General features: G+C 40.3%; 1 protein-coding gene across 2 annotated transcripts; it reads right to left on the bottom strand.

Moving 5' to 3' along the window:
- Positions 1 to 1,787: 1,787 nt before the first annotated feature.
- Positions 1,788 to 4,519, bottom strand: LOC148039232 (sec14 cytosolic factor-like). 2 transcript variants are annotated; one of them, XM_087675112.1, is made up of 6 exons: positions 4,113 to 4,519; positions 3,675 to 3,930; positions 3,464 to 3,500; positions 3,272 to 3,377; positions 2,344 to 2,454; positions 1,788 to 2,190 (listed from the first exon to the last, which is right to left on the bottom strand). In XM_087675112.1, exons 1-6 carry the CDS (start codon positions 4,224 to 4,226, stop codon positions 2,017 to 2,019), a joined length of 798 nt encoding a protein of 265 aa, XP_087531238.1. In that variant the 5' UTR covers positions 4,227 to 4,519; the 3' UTR covers positions 1,788 to 2,016. The 2 variants fall into 2 exon arrangements, with proteins under 2 accessions (XP_087531238.1, XP_087531239.1); XM_087675113.1 differs by lacking the exon at positions 2,344 to 2,454.
- Positions 4,520 to 13,098: the final 8,579 nt, after the last annotated feature.

Below are 13,098 nucleotides of genomic sequence, written 5' to 3' on the forward strand. Positions count from 1 at the left end.
TTATCATATATTTTTCCCTTACATCAAAAGGTATGCAATTTTTCAAAAGGATTAACATATACTTTTTTGTTGTATTTATTTCTTAATATTGTTTGCTTTGCATAGGGCATTGGAGTCTTATATATATCGATGTACTTGCTAGATAAATTATCCTCATGAACTCTCTAAGTGGTATTCATGGCTAGGCAAAAATGTATGTTGAATGGAGAACTACTTATTTTTTGTTAATGGTTTAATTTATTTGTTTGTCTATTTTAGTTACAAGTTTTCATTTACAGTGCTGGTAGGCTTGTGACTATCTTTTTGAACACCACATATGAGGATATTGCTTATGATGTAATGAAAAATCCTTTTACCCTATGTAAATGTAATAATTTTAGTTTTATAGATTCCAAAGGCCTTGCTTCATAATGGCTTATATGTTTGTATTGAACAATATCTTTTTAATGATATCACTCAACAAGATGAGATACATCAAAGTTTTCATATTTATGGCTCAAAACTTACGATTGTGAGAAGCAAACAACTCATACAAGAGAAGTAGCGTTCAACTCTTTTTCCAATTATTGTACCATTGACTTTAAACTTATATCTAGGGGATGTATTGTCTAGTAGCTCCAAGGTATGCCTTGCATCTTTTAAACTCCAAGGTCGCTCTTACCATCTTTTATGTACTATAACTTGCACCTTAAGTCTAAAAGGTATGGAATCTGTATCAAATTCAAGGGAATCTAAATACCTAGTCTAAGTTTATCTCTCTTGTAATCAAAGCCCAAAGCAAGAGTTTGTCAAGCAATGTTGTAAGACAAAGCCAAGGATTAGAGGCATACATTACACCTCATGATATCTCCCTTATGGTTATACACGTGTAATCAAAGCCCAAAACAAGAGTTTGCCTAGTGATGTTGTAAGACAAATCCAAGGATTGGGGGGCATACACTACACCTCATGATATCTCCCTCGTGGTTATACTCTCTAGATCTCTAAAGTCTTTCTATAATATTGTCTAAATCCTCTTTTGCAAAATTTCTACTTAACCAAGATACCTTTGTCCTTTGTAAATGTGCCATTTTGAAGCATGCCACAAAGATATGTAAGGGTATAAACCATGATAGGTGTACTCTCCTTGAGATCCTTCCAACTATCATGGACTTCTAAATATCTTGAGATTTTTTGAAATTAAAACTCTGCATCGTTGCCTTGTCAAGGATCTCCCAATTTAGAGATGAAAGACTTGGCAATGGCAAATCCTTGGTATGTCCATATGTATCCCCTCTAGAGGAAACCACATATTATGCATAATATATAAAAACCCTATCCTCACTAATAGAACCCACGGTCTTGCTCTTACAAATAGAGCACTTATGGATCAAATTGGGAGCTATGGAGTAGAGGAGATGGATTAAAGGCTACCAAAGGAATTGTAGAGCCATCATGTTGAGCCTTCACTTTGCGATATCAAGGAGAGGGTAATACGATGAGCTTAGTATACTCTTATTGTTTAGTTTGTTATTACTTTCATGTGGTTTGAGATAAGAATAGATAGATCGATGAGTATGAGATGTATTGGCTACGTGAGAGGTAGTCATTATTGAATTAGGCGAAGCTCTTGAAATAGCAAGCATTCCATTAAGGCTAGTGTTAAGCTTAAGAAAGCTATGATACACGGTTGGTGAGAGCGGCCTTGTGGGTAGGCATGATGGCAAGCAAGAGATGTGGATAAGTGAAAGATGAGTAGCAAGTGGAGGATGTATGGGAAGCAAGCAATGTATGGATAGGTGGTAGGAGAGAGAGAGAGAGAGAGAGAGAGAGAGAGAGAGAGAGAGAGAGAGAGTGTGTGTGTGTGTGTGTGTGTGTGTGCGTGCACGCGCACCTCGATTGATTGATGATTGGATGACATTTTCAATTTGCAATTTGAGCCGCAAATGGTTTACTCTTTTTTTGTGCAGCTTTGAATCTAGAAACACTTGCCAAGCACCAAAGGACGACTTGTGCTTTTGCCATGTGAAGTGTGGCTTAGGGCACAAAGCAATTGTGAGAATTGATAACGCAGGCGGGGTAGTTTGGGACATGGGCATTCTGAAGGAGGACCACGTCTGCATTCCCGCCGTAGAGGGAGGGGAGGGTGTCGCCATCCACCTCCGACAGCAGCACCTCCTTGCTCATCTTGTGGTCTTCCAAGAACACAATCTGCCGTTTCAAAGAAGCAAAGGCAACAGCAGGTCACGTTAGACACACACACACACTCTCTCTCTCTCTCTCTCTCTCTCTCTCTCTCTCTGCCTTGAGTGGCGCCAAAAGCCCAAACCAGAGCAGAAACCTGAGAACCTCCTCTCCTTTTACCTTCTCATTCGTGGCAGCATCTAAGCAGCGAGATATGATCCTCCATATCGTCAAGAAAATCTTCGGCGTGTTCACCATGTACAATGCTCGCAACCTCTCCGGGTAATAGTTCTGCATCACCCCCAACCTCGTTGTCAAAGCTCATCATTAATATGCTCTACCTGCGATCTGCCTCCTAAGAGCAGAAGTGTATTCGCTCCCCCCTACTTCTAACCCCGAGTTGTCATTGTTCTCACGTATATATGCATGATCCTGTGAGAGAATTCTCACGTATATATGCACGATCCTGTGAGAGAAATTGGAATGCCAATTTTGAGCAATTCTGGAGTACTAGACTTCCTAGCCCTTTTAAACTAAGAAAATTTGACAGTACACATCAATTATGCAGGATAGATGTTGGTCTTCAATAAAATGTCTGATGTTGTCAATGCTGCAACAGTACAGTCCATCACTACTGTCACTGCTGATCTGCAAATTGCTGCTATATGTGTCTAGTGCAATTGATGATGCCCAGGATCTCTGCTGTATATGCACCTCACGACCTATGAACTTGACTGACACTCTCAATGCTGCAACAATATTGCCTGCCCCCACTGACTCTGCTGCTATGCGAATCACTGCTAAATGTAATCGCTTCTGTCAATGAATCTGTGCTGTATCTGCATGTTAGCTCCATTTACTCGCATACACAGCATGGAAGTGTGAGTCCATGGCATGCAACCTGCAAGCTTGTGATGCAATGCTGCACATAATCTCTTTTCACCGCACTAGCACAAAGCCTCCCTTCACAGAGTCTCGCGTGCTCCCAGCCACACAGCCACACTAACACAGGGCCTCGCTTCGCTGGTTAGCCAGCCTCACAACCTCCGACCCACAAACCCACACAACCAACCAAACAACACACACACACATCACCGCACTTTCTCACCTGCAACATTTGGAACCCCATGATAAATCCTTTGATATGTAAGTTCTTGTAGCCCAAATGGTTCAGGTCAATGATTACCATCATCTTTTCCACACCTGGTCGTGCACTGCACAAAATACCAGAAGAAGAAAGGTCAATGAACCTCCCTCCCTCGCTCTCTCCCTCCTACACGAACACACTTTGCAAGCATACCTTGCAATGGTTTTGTCCAGCAAATGTACCACAAAGCCTGAAACCAACAAATATACAAGGGTAACTAATGTTAGAAGAGATTGCAAAATTTTGGAAATTTAGTCTACGTTGAAGTGATCTTATTTGCTTTAAAACAATCTGCCTTTGTAAGCTATAAAATGAGATTACCAAATCAATGAAAGAATATGCAATTGTAGTGGAGGTCACTCACGCTTGAGAGTGTGGTTGTTGTTGGGGAAATGTTTGCCTGCAAAGACGATCATGAGAGGCTCGCCCCGCTTGGAAAGTCCTTGCAGAGCAATTTTGTGAGTATCCAGCTCACACTGCACCTCATGGTCCGGAATGTAACCCTCGGGGCCGACAAACGATGCTCGCCAAGCCTGCCATTCCACCACCATCTGAGCAGCCTTGGCTACATTCATGGAGCGTGCTCGAAGAAATCTTAGAAGGGTGCTATCACCCATGTCCTGTAGCAGGTTTCCATTTGAAAAACCCCGATCAGCATCATCAGTGTCTAAATGTCTCCACAGCAATCACAAGATTCACAAGTCTGAAAGTTGTAGCCTTGAAAGCTTCTAAGACGAATCAAACTGATTAATGCCACAAAGAGAGGGTCTTCTGGGTGTGATGAGTGACGCTGGGTAGGTACCTTGGTGGATCCGCCCAGTTTGATCACAGCGTCCGCGAGCTCCTTTGCATGCCTGCTTCTATCATCCGCTACCATCGCATTATTACCGTGCACATCAACCTCTGATCCCACCATCCTACGGTTCTTTCTCTTCTAATTCCTCTTCTTCTTCTTCTTCTATGTCTTCTTCTTCGCTTAATAATCCTCTTCTCGACCTCTCTTCCTGCAGTTTTTGCTGCTCGAATATCCTCCCGTCACACCTTCTGCTGTCAAATCCCACACATCCGTTCGTGTCGTCGAAGGAAAACAGCAAGGAAGATGCATGATGAAGCGGAGTGCCTGCAGAAGATCAATGGGGTGGTGGATGGTTTCATCATCGTATCGATATAGCGTGTCACAGGAATCAGCTACCGCGAAGGCCTTTCTGATTGCAGGATTATATTGATATATATACGCTTACCTGCATCTTCTCTCAGATTTTAACCCTTTTTTTAAATAATTGAAAATCGTATGGGGAAGATTCCGGCATCTGGTGTTGGAAGGATGCGGCCAAAGCAAACAGACAAATAGCCATGTTTGGACGGCGCCCCAGGCCCGCCAGGGTCAAACTGTAGAAGGTTTGTAAGGTTGGGTTCACACCCGGACCGCGGTAGAATAACATGAGCAAAAACATGGTTTTCTTCCATACTACCGCTACTTTATCGGCCTCAAGGCTCACACCCCCTGACAAGAAAACCCGGCATGTGGAAGATGCTCTACTTTGCACGTGGCAAATTTTGATTCAATAGCTGTGTGAATAAACTTTTGTGATTGGTTGATTTTAAAGTATAAGAAATTGATTCCTATGCACTTCTGTCTCGCTAGTGTGAACACTCATGGTAGATCTCCTCCAGATCTCTAAAACACGGATCGAACTTTAAAGTTGTGCATTGAGTGGGCCCAAGTCGTCCCCATGAGGAGCAAGGTGAAATGCATATTTACGTCATTGACTTGCTTATCACAAAATAGAGTGATTATAGAAATTTCAACAGCATAATGATGTGCTCCTAGCCCTTTAAGAATGATGGGAAGTGCTGTAAAACAAACCCAACTTTCTTAATCAAAGGATATAGAACTGTAGATGACATAACGATTTCATCATGGCAATTTCATGAGGATCCCTTCACCCAACACCAACCTTGCAATCCCTTGTAAAAAAAATTGGGTGCCAGTAGAAGATTAGGAGCTCCGCCCAATTCTTTGTCTCACTTTTGGATAGCAACGTAAGTGAAGCAAATCATGATCTTGTCTCACTGCTTTTTCTTCATATTCTTACTTGCTCTGTGTTGGGAGTAAAGGCGACTGTGCCCAACTACCTGTGTATTGGTTACACTAACAATACCCGCATACCCACACACTTATACACTGTAGGTGGCAGACACCCATCACTATCACTTCATTTCTTATTTTTTCAATGACATTTGAATAAACGAAAGACCGGTCACATATTGTGACTATTGGAGTTCCCACATCTTGTGCATATCTCTCTCTTGCTCTTGCTCCTGCTCCTTCCACCATAGCTCTTGCTTCTGCTCCGTGCTTCCACTTCAAGGCTCACTCGCTTCAACTGTTATCAGAGCCATCTTTCCCAAGAGCTTGAGCCCCTGACATGGCATTGCTTCAACTTGTGGAGAAAAGCTTCAGTTCATAGCTTCAATGGCAACCATGGCTTCAACTTGATGTGGTATGTACCAGTGCCTCTCCCTTCCCAAGTTCATCAGAGCTTATTGAGACCTCTTCCTAGAGCTCCGTAAGGATTATTTGGAGCTCTACAAGTGCCTTAACATAGGTGATATCATTAACATACAGAAATAGCAACCAACATGCTATTTGTGCCTGCATTTTCAGGGCATATGTCAAATTCCTATTTGATCTACAACAGCTCCTAATCACCTCCTAACTTTAAAAACAAGGATATTGCTTCAAAAGATAAAGAAAACAAAATAATCAAGTGCAGAAAAGAATAGTGGTAAAAATAAAAGAAAGTTATCCTCAAAACATGCAAAAATAAAAGAAATCTATTCTGAAAACACATGCAAGAAGGCCATCAATAGATAGAAATATATACATGGTACTCAAAGGAGATAATGATGTAAGACACATGCAAGGTTACTATTATTACATTGAACAAATTTGAAAGCCATACACTTTTCCATGGCATGGTTAAGATTGGTGATGGAGATATTGAATTTAGAGAGTTTTAGGACTACGAGTGTTGTATCAAGGCTAGAGCAATAAGGTTGTTAGTATTCTCTTAGTATCATGATGATTAATGAAACATTTAAGCCCAAAGTCATTATTAGTGAGTGATGGATGTGGGAATGTCATTGAAGTGTGGATCAGGCTAGTAGTGATGAGGAGGTGCATCTATCCTCTATTTATGCACTAAATGTAATAAAAGGATGTCAAAGTAAAGAAATTGATTTTCATTAATAAGGATATTTAGAGTACGAGCACCCTACTTTTTTATTATTAATGGTTCAATAATGTGAGCATAAGTGTGGGGAGAGAGGCATGAGACAAGCATGAGACATGGCGATGCTAAAGCATCAATTGGCTTATTAGGATTGTTCGCATGAGTAGAAAGTGGCTTATCAACACATAGCATCATAAGTGTGCAAGAGCCACTCAAAAGGATGTCCAATGATATCAACAAATTAGACCATGTTATTATTGTGTTTACCTTCATGGTAGTCATTGTTGGTGGTAGAAAAACAAGGGCTTCATATTTTGTCAGGGTAGATTTGGTGAGTAGAATCTAAATTTGGCAACCATGATTTGCCTCAATCTCACACACACATGCATATAAATCCATACAATCAAGCATGCATACACACACATGCATGCATATAAACATGTGTGTGCACACACGCACACCCAATACACACTTGTAGCCTTTTGAATTTTGCCTTACTTTATGACCATTCACTATGGCTACCCATCAAAGTATCACTCACTCAATATTTTCTAAGTTGAAGGTAATGTAATCACAAGAGCATACCTACATGACTTGTTGCACCAAAGAGGTAGTTATTATAGTCATAAAACAAAAGAAAGCAATGGAATGAGTAACAAGAGGGTACATACATGTCTAGTTGCAAGAAAGGAGGAGGCATAGCAATTATTACAAAGCAAGAAAACAATTTAATGAATCTAAAATTTATTGAAAGGTATCGTAAGCATTTTAAGCAATAAGCTATAGCTTGAAATTTGGGGTATATTTCAAAACTAAATATGTAAGCGCACACACACACACTTTCTTTGGTAATGTAAGGTCTTGATTTGTAGAAGTTGCATACTCATATGTGTATGGGGGCCCTTTACAATTTCCCCCATTAGGTACATTATCTACACTTAATTTAACCTAGACACACATATTCATGCATACATTTGTATGCATGCATACGCACACATGCACACACACACACACATGCATATAAACTTATCTACATCACACACATGCACACATGTGCATACACACACATGCGTGCATGCATGCATGCGTACATACATAGATACATACATGCATGCATACATATAATGAATTGCACAAAGAGACAAATTCAATTCTAGTACTTATTTAACCTCTAAACAAATCATGCACATGTAAAGGTGAAGTGAAACAATTTGAAAGTTTGCATGTCAAATCCAAGGCCTTATCACTAGATGGTCTTGTGTTGACCGATTGGATGATATTGTTGCTCTGTTTATTCCATACTTTTGTCATGGTTGGTATTGTTTACCTTAATCTACATAGTTTATGTTTCTCTATTATGCCTAAATAAGTATTATTCAATCTCTAGATTATCTAGTAATTATTTACTATAGTTAATATGAGCCCACTTTGTACTAGCATCTTCATTGTGAAATTGCTTCCAATATTGGGAGCCTTTTAGAGAAATACTTGTGGTTACACAAACATGCACAAGACGCACATGTGCCTCACATACACACACACAAATTTGAGATAGTAAGCTATTTGAGAGAGAGAGAGAGATTTTTAAACTTTCTATTCATGATGAAAAGTAACCCCCACCCCCACTAAGGCCTTGTGGGTGAAGTTTAGAGCTTGATTTTGAGATTAGCCTTTAAAGCCACATACTTTACATACTTCTAATTTGAAGGACCCCTTTTCTTAAAGAGGTTGGTCTCCAAGGCTACCTTTTCAAGGCTTGGACTACTTTTCCTTTGTTCTATTTTTCTTGTGACTACTTTTCTAGGATTACTGCCCATGGTGGAATAAGCATTTAACTAAACACAAAAAAAAACCATACTAGATGCTAGTGAACCATTACTATGCATGTTCTAATTAAAATGGCAATCAATGTTAATTGATTAGCTTCTAGAGAGACCTTTCATTCTCCTTATCAAGCTACCATTACGTCCATAGCAAGATAACAGCTTATATTCACCAGAAAAAGTATTAAACATGTGGGACATTCAAGTCACCTTTTGGTGGAGTTTGCCCTTGAATAACTCAATCATATCCATCACACTAAGCCTACAAATATGTGTGCCACCTAAGGATTCCATGCACACATATAGATTGTCCAAATGGTAACTTTTTACTAGCCTTAGTGTGTCATTTTATTCCATAGAAATGGATATTGTCTTTGAATTTTGATGGTAATATTTTCATATGTATCATTTTCATTTATTAATTTACCATACATCCCTTCTTATGTTTTTTTTTTTGGGCTAGTGAGGCCCTTGGCAAGCTATGGTCCCTCAATTAATGATCAAACTATTGAAGGAATCAGTATCCATTATTAATGGCCTAGATTTTAAACTACATCACCTAATCCTATGCATTATACTTTATGATTCGATAAAGCTAAAAAGGACAAATTCTACAAATAGTTAAGCTCCAACAACACCATGTCATTCTTTATTTGATCACATGTAGTTCTTTAAGTTTCTAATAGTTTTTAATATTCTATCATGTCTCATTCCCTAACAAAAGATACGACTTGATCTTATTGAAGAGGAACTTAATCTATGAATTAAAGTGGTCACATCTTGCAAGTATAATGAGAGAGAATGAGAGAAAAATAAAGAGAAATACTAGAGTGCATATTTATTCATGAGTTAGAGCCTCTTTTATGGGCAAATACAAAGTGTGGAGAGCCAAATCAATTATCAAGTTAACCACCATATAGAAAACCACTAGCTACCAAACTGGTTCCAGTTCCACTATAATAGATATTGTTCCCATGCAACTAATTTCCCATTAATTGGAATTAAGATAACTTCAACACTCCCCTTTAGACTAGTTTCGTTTGATCAATAGTTTGATAGCTTAACTAATAAAAATATATATATTGCTATTATTATTAGACTACTAATAGTTTGATAACTTGACTAATAAAAAAAGGTCTATTGCTACTGTTATCAAAATACTACTCCAAGTACACTTGCTTGGTCTTACAACCAAGCTATTGTTCCAAGTATGCATGCTTAGTCCAACAACTTGGCTACTACTACTCCAACAAACTAGATGCTAAACCCGGGGGGTTCACTATAGATGTTGTATGGTATCATGTGAGTGTAAGGGAGAGGGGTTTTTGGAAGGGGACACTTAAGCGTATACATTAGAGGTAGACCCCTCTTAATTTCCTATATTGAAATTAAATTTAAGGAGGGGATAGGGGAAAAAAAAGAAGGTGGGGATGCATTTGATCACCTCTCTCCATATCTTGGTTTCTTCATGGCATACAAGAGACCTTTACAAGTAAGGTTAAAACCCTAAACCTGCACATAGTAGGGTTATTGAATCAATCATAGTGTGGGAGGGGGGGAATTGGCACTCTCCCATGGTTTTGGTAGAGAGATTCAACTCCCCTTCTTCCAAAGAGAGCTTGGTGTCCGCTAGGTGTAGTCACTTTAAGTATAAAGGGGTTCGATTCCCCTACTCTCTCTCCTCATGTTGTAAGGGGGCATGGGCATTCAAAAACATTGCGACACATACTTCGATGGTATCCAAGTGCCACTACATAAATCACTTTGTGATATGACCATTTTGATACTTTTAATTACTTAGGATAATTCCAACTTTTAAAAAGAAAGTTAGTATATGTTCTATGAAGACTTACATTTAAGAAAGGGGATACATAAAAAGTCATACATGTATATATCTTATAAGCTTAATTACGGGGATATATTAGTCTTACAATCTTCATAAATAGGGGTTTTTTTAGAAGTCCTTGCACGCAGGTGACATGTCTTCGTTACTATGAGTGAACCCCCCGTGATGCTAAACTACTATTGCAAGGATGCTTTGGAAAAAATTAGCACAAAATAGGGAGATTTCATTACTACTACAAGTAAGTAATTTGAATGCAATGATTAGCAAAGAAACAATTTTAGAAAGGGCTTTTTGTTGGAGTTTCTTAGAGAGGCCTCTTGGCTGAAGTTGGCTGAAGTTAAAGGACTATATGGGATTCAAAAGTCCCATGGCAGTTTGTGAGATAAGGTGCCATTGCAATAGCACAGACAGAATGAATTAGAGTGCTATAAAATTGTTATTTTAGAAAATCACACAATGTTGGAGATAGAGAGAGGCAACATGGTGATTTGAAGTGCTAAGGATGAGGAGCCATGAAGTTAGAAATATTACCATGAGAAGGTTTTGAAAATGATGAAGCTAATCATCCCTGCATTATTTGAGATAGAGGCAAGAATAAGGTAAAAAATACTAGTGATTGAAATTTTAAAAGAGTAATACCACTAATCGTGCATGGTTTAAGGTTATTGATCCTAAATGTGACTCTAAATTTACTAGATGAGATCACATAGCTCTAACACCATGTTGAAAATTGGAGTAGAGCTCAATCTATGAACCAACATGGACGCATCTTGCAAGTATAATGAGAGTGCATGAGAGCAACATGTAGAAACTAGAATGCCTATTTAATCATGATGTGGATACTCTCACTCAACTGCCAAGACCCACGGACTGCTTATTGCTTCAAGCGTTCCAAGCGAACTCGCGTGGCTATGTCTCACCTAGCCGATGCACCGTCGATCCTCTCGGGGCATAGTGAGCATACCTTGATGCCAAAATGAGTTGCCTCCCCTCTCGCACACACTGGTAGAGTAGCTCCACAATATAGATGCTAGCTCAAGCATCCTCAAGCCTCCTCCATCTCCAAGCTCCATCCATCATAGCCACACGTGCAAGAAAAGAGAAGAGAAGAGAAGAGAGAAGAAGAGAGAAGAGGGGATGGTGAGGAGCTTCACCCTCTTGATCCCTCACTCCCACACACTCACTCCCTCTCACTCTCACACTCCCTCTCTCAAGAGCACACACACAAGCAAGGAGAAGAGAAGAGAAGAGAAGAGAGGACTCTTGTTAGCCACACACCAAAGAATGACCTCTCATTCACTTTTTGAACTTTATATACAAAACCCTAAATTTCCATGGGCACCCATCCCTTTTTACATGACCGACCATTGTGGCAAGGTCCCTTTTTCTAATTCCTTCTTCTTGCTTCATGCCCTAAACCTATATCCATCTATTCTTTTACAAATGGCACAGGAGGAAGCCTGGCACGTTTTTAGAGTTTTTTGAGGTGCCTTTCATTTAAAATTGTGCTTTTTGCCCCAGCTTAGCTTTAGGGGATGCCTCTACGCCTTTGCTCCTTTTCTATCCTTTTTTCGCTTTTTTCTTCATTTTTCTGCCATCTCAAATTGGCGAATTGGGATTAACATTACCCCCCTCCGAGACAGGTGCCAGTCCCATGGCACTTCTAGTTGTTTGTTGGGAAAGGATAAGCGGTTGCCAAGTTGTTGGTTAGGTGAGGGTAGGGCCACATGTGGACCCAGATGCTTTGGAAGCTTTGGCAATGATGGTTGACGGAGAAGCCAATCAGATTTCAAGTGGATGATGGGGCCTCCAAAGTTGGTGGTTGGCCGCATTTTGTAGTACTTGAAGGGAGAAGGTGTGGTGCTCAACCTAAGGGGAGTGTCTACCTTACTATGTGGTGTATTGTGCTCGTGTTGGTGGAACGGGGAGTGGATTCTAACCACAGGCAAGCCTGGGTGTTGTCCCACACTTGAGAACCCCATTCGTGCGGTAGGGAGGTGCGGTGTGTGTAGGGTAGGGTGACAAGTCTAACCATACACGAGTGTTACCTCCCTAGGTATGTCCTACCCTTGGTGTGTCCTAAGCATGAAGTGGGGGATCAAAAAGGGGCTAGGGGGTTACGAGTGGAGTCAGCCAATCAAAGCCACCGGAGACGCCTAACTTGAGGACCCCTAGGTGTAGTGATCGTGTCCTATGTGGTCTTGGTTGTGTCAAGTCTTTCTTTCCATGTCTTTTTGTGAAAAAAAATTTTTGGCTTGGATGACAGTCAGTTTCCAATTTTCATCATCAAAGTGAGGTGGAGAAGGGAGCTAGATAGATTTACTCAAAAATTGCCAACTCTGGATGTATCCCTTGAGATTCATGCGAACATGGAGTGAAGTGGTGGAGAGAAAGGGATGGTTACATCGGGTGAATTGGCTATCGTTCATATCTTCAAGAAGAGCTAGGCAAAAAGAAGATAAAAGGCTAGCTCTCATCATCAAGTGCATCATGGCACAGTTATCGATGGCGTTGTGATCAAAAAAGAGGGGTGGGAGGCCATGTTCTTGTGGGGTAGGATCTTGCTTAAGTAAGAGTTTAAGAAGCCTAAGGTAATTACAGGTGGTTAGGAAGGCTGGATTAGGGCAAGAGGAAAAATCTGCGAGCAAGCAGGTCATGGATACATCTAGGTTTTCGAAGGTGAAGGTGAGAGCTTGTTCAAAAGAGGTACATTTGGGATTGTAGATAATAGGGAAGTCATAGCGTCCATGGAGGGTAGCGTCAAAATCCACTCCTACCCTACAAGGGTATACCATAAATGTAAGGTTGTTCCTCTCGTAGGGTAAGGTGTTGCAAAAGGCCATCCAGGTGAGCATGCTAATCTCGTACACCCATCTCCTCCAC

This window comes from Lygodium microphyllum, chromosome 3 (genome assembly GCF_053477565.2).
Source record: "Lygodium microphyllum isolate KBCC chromosome 3, Lygodium_microphyllum_v1.1.10, whole genome shotgun sequence".
NCBI lineage: Eukaryota > Viridiplantae > Streptophyta > Polypodiopsida > Schizaeales > Lygodiaceae > Lygodium > Lygodium microphyllum.

What these genes read in the sequence shown, in the direction of transcription:
- LOC148039232 (XM_087675112.1), bottom strand. Translation starts at nt 4,226, where the DNA reads ATGGTGGGATCAGAGGTTGATGTGCACGGTAATAATGCGATGGTAGCG. An exon ending in CTGGACAAAACCATTGCAAG is followed by an intron (nt 3,378 to 3,463) that starts GTATGCTTGCAA and finishes TATTTTGTGCAG; the next exon opens with TGCACGACCAGGTGTGGAAA. An exon ending in TGGGGTTCCAAATGTTGCAG is followed by an intron (nt 2,455 to 3,271) that starts GTGAGAAAGTGC and finishes GGGGTGATGCAG; the next exon opens with AACTATTACCCGGAGAGGTT.